Raw genomic sequence first — 17,715 nt, 5'->3', positions numbered from 1 at the left:
CCAGTTGCATAAATCAACATGTGTTTATCTAGTATATATGAAAGGACTTTATGTTACTATAAAAGAGTGAAAATGACCCATAGAAATGAGGGACTGGAAGTGACCGCAAAAGGTCATCTAGTCCAGTCTCCAGTACTTAGGCAGGACTCTGTATTATCTAGCTGATTTCTTTTTCTGAATACTGATACAGTGAACTTTTAACTGACAATTGACCGAATCTCCCTTCCCTCTCTCCCCCCACAAAACGACTAAACTATAAATAAAATCACTCTCTCCATATATATTTTATATTTTTCTGATGAAAAGATTGGGGTCAATTTAAAAGAGATTATACTACCACTCTATTTTACAAGGCATGTATAATCCAATAGTGGTCTAGATGATCTATTGAGGTTCCTTCCAGTCCTACACTTCTATGATTCTATAATTACTTGGCAATGGCCAAGTAATTACAAAATAATGTCATGTCCCCGCAGAGCACTTGATAACTACTGGATAATTACATCTGAAGTTAAGTGATTAACACACACCAATTATATAGACTTTAGTACACCTCTACCTCGATATGACGCTGTCCTCGGGAGCCAAAAAATCTTACCGCATTATAGGTGAAACCGCGTTATATTGAACTTGCTTTGATCCACCAAAGTGTGCAGCCCCGACCCCCCGGAGCGCTGCTTTACCGCGTTATATCCTAATTCATGTTATATCGGGTCGCGTTATATCGGGGTAGAGATGTAGTTAGAAAAATGAAGTTTACAAAACAGAAATAAAAAACTACAACTTTTCTCTATTGTTCAGTTACCATCTAGCCACTGATTCATTATATGGTTATTACAGACAAGTTACACAATGAAAATAGAATGCTCTATTTTCCTAAGCAGTTTTGGGTGAAATTCACTCCTCTCCACATAAAGCATAAGAAATCAGTTTTTGTTGTGGTGAAGTCAGAGGGTTTGTAATAGAATTTAGTCAAGTCCGTGGCAAACAGTAAGGTTACACTGTGGGTGGGCTGGATGCCTTTGACTGTCTTTGAATGAAACGAATGTGCATTTGTTGCAAATTCTCATGGCTACAGGACTATAAAATATAGCTATTTCTTTAATACAGTGAGAGGTTCTCCTTTCAATAAGCGAGCTCCTCTCTTTCCAGTTGGAAGCAAAATCACTTTTTGCTAACTCTTATTTGCTAAACTCAACCCACCTGTCCCGCTCCCCCACTTCATTGAATAGTGTGTATGTACACACATTTTCCAAGTCTGACTAAGAAGTAATCAAATATGCAATCTGTCCAATCTCTGTGTATTTTAATCCTGACCACAGCACTTCTTCCCTATCCATGGACCTCAGTACATGTGACTATGCGCTCAAATCATCAATGGAAAGCACAGGTCTCCTTTATGAGACAGAATACTGGATATCAAGAAAGCCATACAAAAATTAAAAGTTAATCTTAAATTTGCCATCTAATAATTGATGACAATCTATTTGTGTAAAAAGGAATACTGAGAGCTCTAGATTTCTCATTTCATTTGTTCCAGCTTGCTTTTCTTCTAATGGGGTACAATCTACCATATAAGAGTGCGCATGAGTTACTTTCACACTTGATAACACTCCATGATTTAATGTAGTAGAATGATGTTACATGTCAGATGTATTATATACTACATCGGCTGTAGTAGAAGAAACAAGCCACTGCAGTGGGAATTTCAATCTGCCAAGTATGTACTTGAAAATTAGAAATCCATGATTTAATGTATGGTTGTGAATAGGCATATTAACAGGAGATACCATCATCTTTTACAAACACAAAGAAACAGATTGAAAAAGCAGCAACAAAAATAACATGGGTCATAGTTTTAAGAACTATTAACAGACATTATACATTATACTATTAACAGACATTATACATACAGAAGATCAAAAGTATGAAACATATTGAGGTCATATAAGAGTAATTGTACTGTATGCCATATGATTTGTTGCATGAAAGAGCATAATCCAAACAACAGTATCAAACAACATGACCTGCACCTAAAATGCAAGGTGAACAGGCTTAATTTAACACAATATATTCGGAAGTTTTTATTAAAGGCCTCTCAAAATACTTGTGTGTAGAGGCAGCATATACTGAGTGCTACCAGTTAACTCCATATCCTTCAGAAGATCAACCACAGATCACAACAGATAATTCAATCATTTCTACCCCCAAATAATGGCTAAATGCTATGGAATCAGAATTTGGGGACTTTTTCTGACGAAGGTATTTTACTACTTGAGTAAGCAAAGAGCTACATATTGATAATGCAGCGGACTGTACAGATAAAAAGCATCTGTCATTATTGACTCTAATAGCTCACATGTAGCCTTGGACAATAACACTGTTAGTGGCAGTATGTTAGCCAGGACATTGTCTCCTATCAGTCTAAAAAGATGTTATACAAGAACTTAGGTAGAGTGATTGGGAGGGATCTCTAACTACACATTTACACTCACAAATAATGAGGGTGGGACTTAGTTTACCACAATATTACCTTATTTAATTCTTCTTTGGTTTTGTAGCCCAAAGGAGTTTTCCTGAATCTTCCTTCTTTGTATTTTTGTGTAATAAACATTATCCTTTTTTCTAAAGGGGAGTCCATATGCAATTCCTCTTCTGGTTGAAGTTTTCCTGCCCAAAAACTGTTTGCCCTTTTATTTCCAATGACAATAAAAAGCTGCCAAAGAAAAAGAAAAGGTAATTCAATGCAAAAGATATTGAGGTAAACTATAAAATCTTTTAATCTGCTAAAGTGAAAGATGATTAGAGAAAATGGAGTTGACTCTGGGGAAAAACAATGGAAGCCTCAACAGAATCATTGCTTATGCTGTCCTGTTAAATGGTGGATGAATAATGAACGAGTCCAGAGTTCTATGTCCATGATTAATCACCAGTAACAACCGAGGCTTAACAATGCTACTCAGACAGTATTTCAAAAGGAACTGGGCAAGATCAGTAGAAAGGTTAGCAACAGAGGATAGGCAAATATGTACAGAAGCACAGTGTACCAGCCTAGTGCTCCTTATAAACTTGGAAGTAAACACCAACTTTTACCTGTCAAAGTAACCAACTAATTTCCCACAGCAAAAGGAAGATGTGAGGCGATGAAGAGGGATCTCATTGTAGAGAACAGATACGGTTACTCTTAAAAAATGTCTTCCATTTTCAAAAGATTTTATTGTTGGATAAATATTCCCTGGGAGTAAAAGGGGGAAACACTGCTGGATGTCTCTCAAAACAAAATATTTTAAGCACCACTACTGCAGGAGATTCTCAGGAAGATTATTCTAGAGAGAATAGCTTTAAAATTTCACTCACTCTTTTTCTTGAACTGAACTTGAATTTTTCCTACAAGTGTGTAATAGGGAGGAGTCCAGTTTAGGACTAGATTAAGGGCCCATTAAGAACATTTCCAAAGAAGTCATAGCAATGCAATGCTCCCTCACTGGGTGGACTGCATTCAGTTAATGTTAGCAGGGAGCCGTCACTGCTGGATAATGGACTGCATTCTGGAGGGTGGACTGCAGTTGTACTGATTCTCAGTGTGGGGATATAGAGTGTGTGTGTGGTGGAAGACCACTGTAGAGACCAGCTACAGTCTAGCTTTGCATATCTAATTTATATCAAAATGATCAAAATCATTTATGCAACATTAAGAAGTATTTAAAGCAGTATTGCCAAATTATGATTGTATTGCTAATCTCAGGATAATTAATGTATTTCTTAAAGCCCCAGCTCCTGGAGTCATGCAACTTTCTGTTAAAAAAATGTATTGAGGGGAGAGTGGAGAAATATTTCAGCCTTCATGGCTTTGGCGAGAAGCTGGAAAAAACAGAAAGGAAATAAAAGTAATTAGGGCTGTCAAGCGATTAAAAAAATTAATCGTGATTAATCGCACTGTTAAACAATAATAGAATACCATTCATTTAAATATTTTTGGATATTTTCTACATTTTCAAATATATTGATTTCAATTACAATACAAAATACAAAGTGTACAGTGCTCACTTTATATTTGTTTTTATTACAAATATTTGTGCTGTTAAAAAACAAAGAAATAGTATTTTTGCATACACCTCATACAAGTATTGTAATGCAATCTCTTTATCATGAAAGTTGAACTTACAAATGTAGAATTATCTACAAAAAAAATGCATTCAAAAATAAAACAATGTAAAACATTAGAGCGTACAAGTCTACTCAGTCCTACTTCTTGTTCAGCCAGTCACTCAAACAAGTTTGTTTACATTTGCAGGAGATAATGCTGCCCACTTCTTGTCACCTGAAAGTGAGAACTGGCGTTCACATGATACTGTTGTAGCCAGCACTGCAAGATATTTATGTGCCAGATGCTCTAAAGGGTCACATGTCCCTACATCTTCAACCACCATTCCAGAGGACATGTCCATGCTGATGACGGGCTCTGCTCAATAACGATCCAAAGCAGTGCAGACCGACGCATGTTCATTTTCATCGTCTGAGTCAGATGCCACCAGCAGAAGATTGATTTTCTTTTTTGATTGTTCGGGTTCTGTAGTTTCTGCATCAGAGTGTTGCTCTTTTAAGACTTCAGAGAGCAGGCTCCACACCTTGTCCCTCTGGGATTTTGGAAGGCACTTCAGATTCTTAAACCTGGGGTTGAGTGCTGTAGCTATCTTTAGAAATCTCACATTGGTACCTTCTTTGCATTTTGTTAAATCTGCTGTGAAAAGTGTTCTTAAAATGAACAACATGTGCTGGGTCATCATCTGAGACTGCTATAATATGAAATACATGGCAAAATGAGGGTAAAACAGAGTAGAGACATATTATTCTCCCCCAAGGAATTCAGTCAAAATTTAATTAATGCATTATTTTTTTAAACGAGCGTCATCAGCATGGAAGCACGTCCTCTGGAATTGTGGCCGAAGCATGAAGGGGCATACAAACGTTTAGCATATCTGGCATGTAAATTCCTTGCAACACCGGCTACAAAAGTGCCATGTGAATGCCTGTTCTCACTTTCAGGTGACATTGCAAATAAGAAGCCATCAGCATTATCTCCAGTAGATGTAAATAAACTTGTTTGTCTTAGCGATTGGTTGAATATGAAGTAGGACTGAGTGGACTTGTAGGTTCTAAAGTTTCTTTTGTTTTTGAGTGCAGGTATGTAACAAAAAAAACAAAAAAAAAATTATATTATACACACACACACACACACACACACATTTGTAATTTGCACTTTCACAATAAAGAGATTGCATTATGGTACTTGTATGAGGTGAATTGAAAAATACTATTTCTTTTGTTTATCATTTTTACAGTGCAAATATTGTAATAAAATAATAATATAAGGTGAGCACTGTACACTTTGTATTCAGTGTTGTAATTTAAATCAATATATTTGAAAATGTAGAAAAACATCCGAAAATAGTTAATACATTTCAATTTGTATTCTGTTGTTTAACATGTGATTAAAACTACGATTAATTGTGATTAATTTTTTAAAATTGTGATTAATTATTGAGTTAATCGCATGAGTTAACTGTGATTAACTGACAGCCCTAAAAGTAACCCAATAATAATTATGTCTTAAAATTAAATGACTGTTCAACCAATCCCATGAATTGGAGGGGAGGGGGATGATTTTTAAATACTTGGGTTGGCAATTCCGTTAAAGAGTAAATACATTATGCAAGAATAGGGCTTATACATTTATTTTAATGAGCTGAGCCTTTAAACACAAATAAGAAAGCAACTTTTATACCAAAAATCACACAGGTCTAACATATTTTTCACGGTATCTCAAGTAGTTCAGTTATCACATAACCTACCTCAATCAGCTCATTGCTCCAAATGCTGGCATCCATTTTTAGGCTCCGGACCTTTGAATCTCTGGGCCCTAAAGATCTGTGCTGTCCTTAATAAAAATAAATTAAAAGTATTATTTAATTTCAACTGAGCCTTTTGTGTTAAAAAAATAACAAAAACATGACTTTAATAAAAACAGTAGTTATTATGCGGATTGTTTTCAACACAGACTGGTCATATGCAAGAAGTTTGAAATTTTTAGATAATTGCAATACAGTGCAATTCACACTATAATAAAAGCAGCACCCTAAATTATGAAGAGATTGTAAATTCTTTGGAATAGGAATGATGTATTTTCCATGTTATGTAAATACAGGTTGAACCTCTCTAATCCGGCACTCCCTGGTCCGGCAATATACGCGGTCCAGCATAGGGGCCGACTCTGTGGGTGCTCCAGGGCTGAAGCACCCACTGGGAAAAATTAGTGAGTGCAGAGCATCCACTGCCGTCAAGCTCCCCCTTCTGCCCCCCTCCCCCTGTGCCTCTCATATACCAGCGGTCCTGTGCTTACCAACTCCTCTTCCTCCCTCCCAGTTCTTCCGGAGCACCGCAAACAACTGACTCACGGCGTTCAAGATCCGAGAGGGAGGGGAAGGATGAGAACCTGGTGCCGGTGGCTGGGACCCCGGGCCACAGTAGGGTCCTGGGCGGGGGGTCATGCTGGGCACAAAGCCTGGGGGTGCTCCACAACCCCCCGCACCCTTACTTCCCGTGCCTATGGAGACCCACTGGCCCTCTGCATTGACCTCCCGTGGATCACCGATTTTTTTCTGATACAGGGGACATTTAAAGATTTTTTTTGTTAAACTACTTGGAATTCCCCCCCCCCCACACACACACACACACACACTTAGTGCAAATGTAAAAATCCTGTTTTACCTGCCATTTTCAAGTAGGTTTCTACTAACATCTCAAAAATATTTCCTTGGTAACCATAAAATATGTACTGAAGTTCTGGAGATAATTTCTGAAATGTTTACTTTGCAATGTCTACTCGTAAGATTTTATTAAAGGAGCACTCAAGAGAAGGCCACTGTAGAGAAACTAAATGAATTCTTTGCATTGGTCTTCAGTGCAGAGGATGTAGAGATACACACATCAGAGCTCTTCTTTTTGGCTGACAACTCTGAAGTTCTGTCCCAATTTGATGTGTCAATAAAAGAGGTTTTAGAACAAACTAATAAGGTAAACTGTAATAAGTCACCAGGACTAGATGGTATTCATCCAAGAGTTCTGAAAGAACTCAAATAAGAAATTGCAGAACTATTAACTGTAGTATGTAACCGAATACTGACACCAACCTCTGTACCAGACAACTGAAATAGGCAATTCTTTGGAAATTAGAATTATTTGAGGGAGTCAACAAGCAAGTGGATAAAGGTGATCCAGTCGATATAATATATTCCGATTTTCAGAAATCCTTTGACAAGGTCAAAGGAAAAAATAATCCCAACTACACATAAACAATGATGGGTTCTAAATTAGCTGTTTCCACACAAGAAAGATATTGAGGTCACTGTGGATAGCTCTCTGAAAACTTCTACTTAGTGAGCAGTAGCAGTGAAAAAGGTTAACAGTATGTTAGGAACTATTAGGAAAGGGATAGAAAATAAGACAGAAAATATAATGCCACTATATAAATCCCTGGTGCATTCACACCATGAATACTGTGTCCAGTTCTGGTCGCTGCATCTCGCTTTCATACGAGGCAAGACTAAAATGATTAGGGCTGTTCAGTTTAGAAAAGAGACTATTAAGGGGGGGGATATAATGGAGTTCAGTAAAGTCATAAATGGTGTGGAAAAAAATGAACAGAAATGTTATTTACCCTTTCACACAACCCAAAAACTAGGGGGTCACTAATGAAATTAATAGGAAGCAGGTTTAATACAAACAAGAGGAAGTACATTTTCACACAATGCACAGCTAACCTGTGGAATTCACTGGCATGGAATATTGTAATGGCCAAAAGTATAACTGGTTCAAAGAGACAGGTGCATCAGCGGCTATTAGGCAAGATAGCCAGGGACACAATATTATGCTCAGGGTGACCCTATACTTCTGGCTACCAGAATAGGGTGGATCACTCCAAAATTCCCCTGTTCTGTACATTCCCCTGTAGCTCTAGTACAGATCACTGCAGAGACAGGATAGTAGACAAAATGGACCATGGTCAGACCCAGTATGCCAGATCCTAAGTCCTTATTTATATGGCTACAAGGTTCCCAGTGCCTCTACAGAGACACTAAGAAGGCTTAACTTCCACTGATCGCAATGAATTACTCATTTCAAGGGCACTGAACAACTTAGAGGATTGGACACATTCATACATGGAAGTGGTTTAGAATAATGAAATATATCTATACTTCAATTTAAAAATATCACAAACTTCCATTCATTTCTGTTCCTCAAAACTTTTGCAAGGACATGTTATAAATGGCACTTTAAGCAAAACAAAAACAATGCAAGGACATGCACAGGTATGCAAATGACATCCTGGAGAATCACCACAGCCTGTTTTTAATGACTCTACCTGCACATTTCTTACAAACGACAACACAGAGATTGATGGATGCCCAGTCGGGATCTGGAGCTTTACAATCAGCACAGCTCCTGTTTGACTCATTGAACCATATCTTCTCAGCTACTTCATAATCAGAGAGAGTTTCTGCTATTGATTGCTGCAATGCTTCAATCCACTCCTGTTTCTCTCCTTCCGACTCTGCTGTAAAGCTGAAACAATTGACTTTTCTGCATTATTGCTCTTTATTTTAAAGCCCAATTAAACAGGGTCTACAGTTCCTCTTATGCATTTAATCTACAAATGAAATTGCCGTTCAAAAATCTGACATCCCTAGACATTTAAATATCAAGACAAGATATATTCTTTCATTGTGTTGATTAATGAAAACTCCCTTAACATTCCAACATATCATTTCTTTATAAGCTAAATAGTAGTTTTTGGCGCACTCAACTTTCGTTCCAGAGTTGCTTACAATCTTTTTACTTAATATAAATCAGATTTAAAACTTGAGTTTAAGCCGCAGTATCACAAATGACTAAGGAAGATATAGCCAAAGGAGCTATTAGTATTTACTAAGCAGTAGAGATGGACTATCCCATAGGTAATAGCTCTAAATAGGATATTCCTTTGCACAGACCATCTAATGTTGTCGGTTTAGTGTAAGTAAAATACTCACTATCTGACCCAGTTAGCCACAGACTGAAGTCATTGATCATGACCAATCTACCTGTAGTTCTATGCTGCTAGAAATGAGAATCAGACAGGTCACCAATGAAACTGAAAATTATGCATGCTTTTCAGTCTCCTGTCCCAAGCTTAAGATTCAGAAATCCAAGGAAAGGAATAGGACAAGGAAAATCATTTTTCTATATTACTGCAGTTTCATTTAAAGTGCAATAGCTTACTATGACATTCCATAAAAAGGTTTGTATATCTTTATTAGTATTCATGCTTTTGTTTACAATATCATACATCATGGAACATAATGAACTTGCAACTAGCTTCAATGGAAAGTTCTTAAAAAGGGTGGCATATGATCCTTTTTTAGAATAAATTGATAACTAATTACATGGACAAAGTATTATTTTCGGTACCTATTTTACCTGACATTTTTATTTATTTACTTTAAAGAAAAAGACTTTACAGTGACCTCTTCTTTTTCTTTACCCTTGCTTAGCATGAAACCACACACAGAAACTCAATTCATCCTTATATGATAAAAATAAGAATTTGTAAGGCCTGGGATATCTAGTAGACCCTACTTGGAAAGGGATGTAATAGATTAACAAGTCAGCCAAAGAAATAACATCTTAAAACTTTATAAAAACACTGAATCATCCTATTTAAATTACTGCAATTTTTACCAAAAGTGAGTAAGGTTAATTTTAATGTCAAGCAAACATTTCTAGAATTTACTACCAGCACTGAAATTTTTATACATAAAAATGTGAACAGCTCTTACCTAAAGCTTTTATAGGGAGTGATTATTTCAAAAGACTGTTTTGCTGTCCTGTCCACTTGTTTTACATTCGCCACATTCATAGGGATTATAGTGATACCAAACCCAGTCTTAAAATCCTAGCAGAAAAAAAAAAAAGGAAAAAAATTAAGGTTTCATTCTTCATTAATCAGAAAATTCAAAATGATTAAATCAGCGATTAACAAGCTCTTCTTGACTGCATTGAGAGAGGGCTAAAATACATTAAATACTTTTTTAATGTTACTTTTCTATGTAAGCAATTCCTCTAGTTTCTAGACAGATGTTATTTGATCACAAGTGGGCAAGTAAATGTTCTATGCAATTTAATGCGAGGTAAAGTGGTCTAAAAGAAATCTTGGTTTTAAAACATGATTCACTGGATTAAATCATATTTCAGTTTTTGCTAACCTCGGTTTCTACAGTACAACGCATATAGATAGATAGATAGATAGATATAGTGTTGCATATATATATTAGGCATTTCTAATACTAAGACAATGCTTTCATAACGTTTATAAAATTCTAGTTCTTGAATATTTGACTGGTTTTGCCACTGATCTGTTGAATGAATTTGGGCAAGTCATCTCACCTCTCTGTGCCTCAGTTTCCCAATTTACAAACTGGGGACAGTAATGCTTGCCTTTGAAATAACTTTTGGACAAAATGCTTAATAGTAGTATCTGTGGTCTTGTTAGAGAGGCTGAACATGGGCTTGCTTCCATTTTTAAAAACAAAATTGAGCAAGAAAATGAAAATTCATAACAATAATAAATTCATATGTTTGTATCATAAATGTTGAGTAATAATTGCATCACAGTAGGAAACAAAGGGCTTAGCACTGTAGACACATAGCAACAGAGTCCCTACCCCAAAAAATTTATAATCTTCATTTTAGAGCAGAACCTAAAACAGTATGGAGGCATTGAGACTCTATTTCAATTAAAGTTGATTAATTGATTTTAAAGGGGAAAAAAAACTGTTTATGATTTCCTGCAAGACTGACACCAAAACAACCCCTTAAAGTTGTTCAATTTAATTTTTTAAAGTACATCAACAACAAAACTGAAGCTACCAAAAACCGTTGTGGCAATTAATACTCAAACTAAGAATTTCACTATATGCTCTTAAAACCTGCCAAACTCTTTCTAATGCAAGTTTTTCACCTTTTAGATTTAGCCATTTCCCCCCTCCCTTTACTTTAATTCTATGCCTCTAACATGTTTGCATTTATTTTTCTTCACTTTCAGTCACTTCCTTACATTTTCTTCTAACACAATGACTTTGATCCTGATGTACCTATTCTAGAGAAGACCAAAAGCTCTCTGAGGAACCTGCATAGTGACTAATTCATCCTCTCTGATCAGTTCTATGGGCACAGAATGAGGAGTTTTATCACTTCTGAGCATAGACTTGACAGCATGTTCTACAGCAATGAAGTATTCTTAAAGTCCGACTTCACTGGTGAAATGAACAGAAGCCTGATGCATAAAAGTTAAAAAAAAAAAAAAAAAAAAAAAAAACCACCATTGTGTCTGAAAAAAGCAAATATTTAGTTTTGAGCGACAGTGGGCTACGATGGGTTAAGTCACATGGGAAGAACAAGATAGAAAGATAGCCTTTAGTTTCTTGTTGGCTATCATTTCTTCACTACTTTACTTTTAAGTAAACTGAATGATTTGTTGCTTATAACAACCCATCAGAAGGTAGAGCTGAGCGAACAAACGGCACCACACCTGAAGAATTGTGCACAATTCTGGTTGCTAAATAGAGAATGGATATTGAGTGATTGGAAGAAGTATGAGAAATAGGATTTCAGAGGACGTAACCTGAGGTCCTGACTGGAGGGTAACTGTGCTTTACTCATACTCCTTACAACCGCCAATGGGGAAGAAAAAAAGAGGGAGTGAGGGGCAGGAGAATGGGGAAGGATTAAGGTGGAAAAGCGGGGGGGGGTCAATTTATCCCCTCCCCAGCCCTTTTGCATAATTAATTATTTCTCCCCCTTCCTATTAATTTGGCCGCTGTAATTAATATGGCAACAACAGAAGTTTCAAATATGAAGCCAGTCAAAAGGAATCAGAAAGACACAGGGTTCAATTCCCTTCTCCACCACAGACTTCCTATATAACCTTGGACAGGTCACTTAGGCTCAGGTCCTCAAAGGAATTTAGGCACCTAACTTCTGATTCTGCCTCAGTTCTCCGGCCATAAAATGGGGATAATAGCATTGCCCAACCTCACAGGTTTGTTGTGAGGATAGATACATTAAAGATTGTGAGATGCTCTGATAATTTGTAATTGGGGGACAGCTAAGTAGTATAGATCATAGATAGAGGGAAATAAATATAAATATGAAAGTGACATGATTCTTTTTTTGTTCTTATGCTTTCACCACCTCATAAAAGACACTCTTGCTTAAACAGTAGATATTGTAAAACTTGGGCACTTCACAGCACTAGGAGGAATATCACAGAAGGTCCCTTACCAAAACACTCTTAGATTTATTTATGGTATTTCATTTCACATTAAATACCATGAAACTTTCTTATAAGTGTGAACATTTTCACCTCCTTTCCCATTTATTTGTTTCACCACCTTTTAAGTTTTGTCTTAAAAAAAGATTGCAAGCTCTTCAGAGGAAGAACTCTCTTATTGTTTATCTGCACAGCATCTAGCAAAGTGGAATACAGGCCGGCTGAGGCCTCTAGACCTTATTTTAATATGAAACTGCAAGGCATCTACAAGTCAAATAAATGACATAAGAAGTCATTTCAAACATTTACCCACTCATGGCCCTCATCCTCCAAACACTTAAATACAGAACAGCCCTACTGAAGACAGCAGAACTATGCTTGTGCATTAAGTTAGCATGTCCATAAAAATTTGCAGAACTGGATTTTAGTAAGAGGATCTTTAGAAAGCTGCAGCAACTGGGGAGTCAGTAATACCCTTCTTATTCTAATCTGAAAAATATAACATAACACACTATACAGTCAGTTACTCCATGCCTTACTGCTGTAAGACAGCACCCCATCTGGTAACTATAGAGCATTCAGCAGTTGGTATAAACCAAGTTTTGTGAGTGACACATACAGCAGAATCAAGGTTCAGAAATTATAGGCTGTTTTGATTGCAGTATTGTTCTCTCCTTCACTACTGGGAGTTTGAACTGGATGTAGGGAGGGAAGAGAGTGTTCCTCTTAGAAAGATAAATTAATTCATTTTAAGAGCATGAGAGGACAATAGGGCTATTCAAGCACCAGTCAGAATGCACAGACAGCGAAGATCAAGTATCTCCTCTCTGGAATAAGAATTGTTTTACCCCTACAGATTGAAACTCATTGTTCAGGATAGTTTAAACCAGTACATTAGAGTTTCTGAGCAATGGAAGAAGAAGCTTAAGAACATTTAAAATATAGAGGGAAAGCAGAGTTTCTTAAATCGGAAAAGTCTATATGATAGATTTGTATTTGGGGGTATATATTTGGAGAATAAAAAAGGGGGATCCTGGACAAGAGCTTTTTTTAAAAGCTGTATATAGGATACACTGGGAGAATAAAAATATTGAAAAATAAATCTCAATTACATGCTCATGACTTTAGGGAAAGGGAGCTATCCATGAAATAAGACAATGGGAACCTATCATATTAACTGTAGTAAGCGGTAATTTTCTTGCAGCAGGAATCATTAGAACATATGATCCCCACTGTCATTGCTACAGAAGTCTGTATAAACACAACCTAGAAAAAAGTCCTTCCCCCACATCTAAACCAGATGCATCCAGATGGTGCATCCAGAATTCTTTGCACTTACATTCTAACCAAGAATCACAGTGTGTTATAATTGGTTTAGTTTCATAACACTCCTGTAATATATATCTACATCTGTAAACTGGGAATAACAGACAGAGTATAAGGGTAACTTTTACAAATTTAGTAAAGTCAGGACCCTACATCCATATTTAGACATCTAAGATGTCTTATTTTCGAAGCATTGAACATTCACAGCTCTCAGAAAATAGGCAACCAAGTACCTGGGCCTAAGGTCATGCAAGAAACCTAAAGCATATTTGTGACTAGAGGAAAAGTCTTGTGGCTCCAAGTTAAATATATGTTCTACCCACAAAACCATTCTTCCTCTCAAGAGGAGTACAGTCAGTCATAAACAACCTTACATTTCATTCACTTTTGTTTACCATTTCTGGTCACCAGCTCAGTTCCCCTTCCAGACCAAATTTTGCCTGAGTCCACCAACTCCAGATTTGTGGTTCTTTAAACTCTGCAAGTGGTTTTGTAAGGTTATTTAAAAGTTATAAATAGCTGTGTTCCGGTGTGCTCTACTTTTTACTGAACATACCGTTATTGCTGTGTGGTGTAGTCTGTTGAAAGACTTATAAGAGACAGTTAAATTGCACAGCAAAAAATCCCCAGAACATGTGCCCTTTATTGCTTCTTTATGATGTATGACGAGAACCACAAACATTTATTCTAAAGAATCAAACTCTACTTGGTAATTTTTGCATTAGAAATATCAGACCTAAATTCCTACGCTTTTTGCTGGAGGACAAGAGGGATAATGACGACACCACAGAAGACTGAAAACTGAACAGCAGCTTTACTGAGAGAAGAGGGGAATGTTTAGATTGGAGGGTTACAGCAGAATGAGAATAAAAGGACATGTTTTTCGGGTTTTTGTTCTAGCCTGCTTTACTCAAAGTCATGACAAAATGGAGTGAGGGGTATTGGGGAGAGAGCATAGCTCTCTGAAAAGATTCAACATCCCTTCCACTGGCAGCGGAAGACTGGGAATGCTGCAGCTCAGGTTTCAGTTTGTTGTGATACTGCTATCCTGATCAAGTTGTTCAATCCTAAAGTCCAGTAAAAACCTGGAATTCAACACTTGATATTTAAAAGGTTAAAAATACATACTGTATTTAAAAAAATACCAGAGGAAAAAATCTTCAGAGTCTTTTTGACATTGTAAAAGAGCACCAAAGAGTAAAAATAAAACTATTCTCGCGATTGCAGTTCACCTTTTTGACAATCCTGCAACCCAGTCTAAAATATGGTCTTCTAGACTTGTGAAACCATTCTAGTTCCAATTTTCCTTTCCCAGTAGAGTGTGCGACCTTTAATCTTTTTTAATCAATTCATTGCTTCAAAAGTATGATCTTGCATGTTTCCTTAGATTTACCTTTGCTTTTTGCAGTAGCTCATTTGAGGTTTACTTTATGCAAGTTGTCACAAGGTTTGTGGAATTTACAGCAAGGCTTCCTTCTGAAAACTAAGAAGTCCCTTAGCAATTTAACATGATTTAGATCTTCCTCCCTATATTAGCCCTACATTATTTGATTTTCTAGCAGTCAAATAATTTCAAATAGATTAAAAGCTAGTAGCTGGAGTACCTTCAGATGAGGCAGTTAAAACTCCCTTATTTTTTAGGTAGAGTGTAGTTTAGTATTTTCAGCTGGAGCAGAGCGGTTATTTCCACCATGTAGAGATTGAGAAATTTGTTTCCATATTAATGGAATGAAAGAAAATTAAGATATGTATCACCAGAATTTGAAAAATATAATTGCTCAGTAGTCTAGGAATCACTTTGATTATATTAATTCTTCTCCACAAAGCTATACTGACTTGTCTCCTTTTAAAAGGTATCCTTTGCTTTAGTCTCCCCAGTTGTATTTCATCAGGTTTTCCAAGCCTTTAAGATTTATGCCATTCATATTTCAGCCTAAAATCTTTTAAACCTAGATTTTAATTGAGCACCGAAAGAACACATAGGCACAGTTTCTTATACCCTTTTATTGCTGATGCTTTAGAATGTCAACAAAGCACATGGTGTACGTATAAATACTACACATGCAAAAGGGAAGTTAAAAGAATATTTTCAAGGTTTAAAAGTCAAGCATTCAAAAGTTAGAAAATACCAGAATAAAGGCTACCTGTGCAACCTTAAATCATCCCCACAGTGTGTATGCATTATGATGCCATCTTTAACCACATGTTCACATAATCAGTCCCAACCAAAAAGGATCCCACATTTAAAGAACAAAAGGGACCTGCTCTGGGGATGAATCAGGGTTGTGTAGTAAGGGAGATTATTGTTTCCAGGATCCCAGTCATGTGTGTCACTTATTTGTAAAAGGCAACAAAGAGTCCTGTGGCACCTTATAGACTAACAGATGTATTGGAGCATAATCTTTCGTGAGTGAATACCCACTTCGTCAGACGCATGGGTATTCACCCATGAAAGCTTATGCTCCAATACATCTGTTAGTCTATAAAGTGCCACAGGACTCTGTTGCTTTTTACAGATACGGACTAACATGGCTACCCCCCTGATACTTATTTTTAAGATGCTACTCAGGTGAATTTCATTAGCTTCTTAGCTTACACCCAAGATATTCAACTGTTAACTTCAACCCAGTCTGTCTACTAGAAAAGAGTAATCCAACAAAACCAACATTTAACAAGATCCTGAATCATTGTGGAAACAGACAACTTAATAAAGCAATGTGGGGAAAGTTAGATAATAGCCTCTCTTGGGGAAGCTTGCCTAAAAGCGGGGACGGAAGAAAGCTTGACAGTAAGTCAAGTAAGGATCCATTAACAAACAAACAAACAAATGCATCTATGCTTATCTCTGAAAAGCATTTTAATAGTTGTAGTTTTGATTCTTGGGGGATGAGATGGTGTAGCTCTTGTTTCAGTGTAGTCTAATTCCAAGTAAAATAGAAAATATGAGATATAGTCTAATTACCGAGAGCCATAGAAATTTACTATCCCTGCAACCCAAACACACACCACTTTGGGTGGAACAACTGCTTTGCTCAGTTTCCAACAAGTCATCACACTTGGGTATGATAAAATTAAGAAGTGTTATAATAAAGGCCTTCAAGCTATGATGTAGCAATTACAAATCATGCAGTTATTACAAGAAGCTGTTTACACAGGTAGCAAAGAGTCTTGACAAAAGCCGATACGGGGAGGAGACAATGCTACAGTAGTTTAAGGATGGTCCATTCATTTCTCTTTTGTACATATGCTGTTTAAGTAAGCACTGTATGAAATACAAATACCCATATAATAAGCAATGTGGTATTCTCTCTCTGAAAGCAATCAGAAGCTATTAGTAAAATATTAAGTTTGGGGGTTAAAAAAAAGTGGTCCTGGGATTGACTGTGATGTTTTCTGGAAAGTCCTGAAGGGACACAATCCTGCCTTGTACTTCATGATGAGTTAGACTGAAGGGGAGGTTGCTAATAATTATACATAGTAGTTGCTAATAACTATAGATAGTAGTTGCCCAAACATTCCAGCCACACTTGCTCTCTACCACTTTTCACTCTCTCTCTGCCAGGCACTAGGAAAGCAAAACAGCCCAACACCATCTGGGTGCCATGAATGAGAGACAGAGCTGTATGTCAAAGGTAGACTGATGGCACCGCAGACCAAACCATTGTAGTATCTCCCCAGTTTTACATAAATGGTGAACGGGGGAGAGGGAGAGACCAGATAGATCCTTGTGGCACCCTGCATGACAGAAACATTGGCGCAGATGAACAATTCCATAATTTGTACAATTACTGTAATTCCCTACCAGAAGGGCTTCCTCATACCATGTGGCATGTTCTGAATTCAGCAACACATTAGCTAATGGGCATGAGCAACTGTGATCATATTATGCCTGTCCTGTGTTCTTTCCATTTGGCTGCCTGTAAAGTTATGAAATGGTATTAAGATGATCCAGCTAGTTAAACAAAATAAAAATATAAAAAGGCTTTAACAGAGAAAGCCCAGGATATATTCAAGACATTCAA

At 36.8% G+C, this 17,715-nt stretch overlaps 1 protein-coding gene across 1 annotated transcript in view; it reads right to left on the bottom strand.

The window, feature by feature from the left end:
• Positions 1 to 17,715, bottom strand: part of ARAP2 (ArfGAP with RhoGAP domain, ankyrin repeat and PH domain 2) — a 217,483-nt gene that overhangs the window by 112,920 nt on the left and 86,848 nt on the right. Inside the window, exons 10-13 of the mRNA XM_034772450.1 lie at positions 9,876 to 9,991; positions 8,423 to 8,622; positions 5,853 to 5,938; positions 2,534 to 2,716 (exon numbers count right to left, since the gene is read on the bottom strand). Of these exons, the coding sequence (XP_034628341.1) occupies positions 2,534 to 2,716; positions 5,853 to 5,938; positions 8,423 to 8,622; positions 9,876 to 9,991 (585 nt within the window). The remainder of the gene's footprint in view (positions 1 to 2,533; positions 2,717 to 5,852; positions 5,939 to 8,422; positions 8,623 to 9,875; positions 9,992 to 17,715) is intronic.

This window comes from Trachemys scripta, chromosome 5 (genome assembly GCF_013100865.1).
Source record: "Trachemys scripta elegans isolate TJP31775 chromosome 5, CAS_Tse_1.0, whole genome shotgun sequence".
Taxonomy (NCBI): Eukaryota; Metazoa; Chordata; order Testudines; family Emydidae; genus Trachemys; species Trachemys scripta.
The sequence above is the reverse complement of the archived record's forward strand: the minus strand, read 5'-3'. Positions and strand labels throughout refer to the sequence as shown.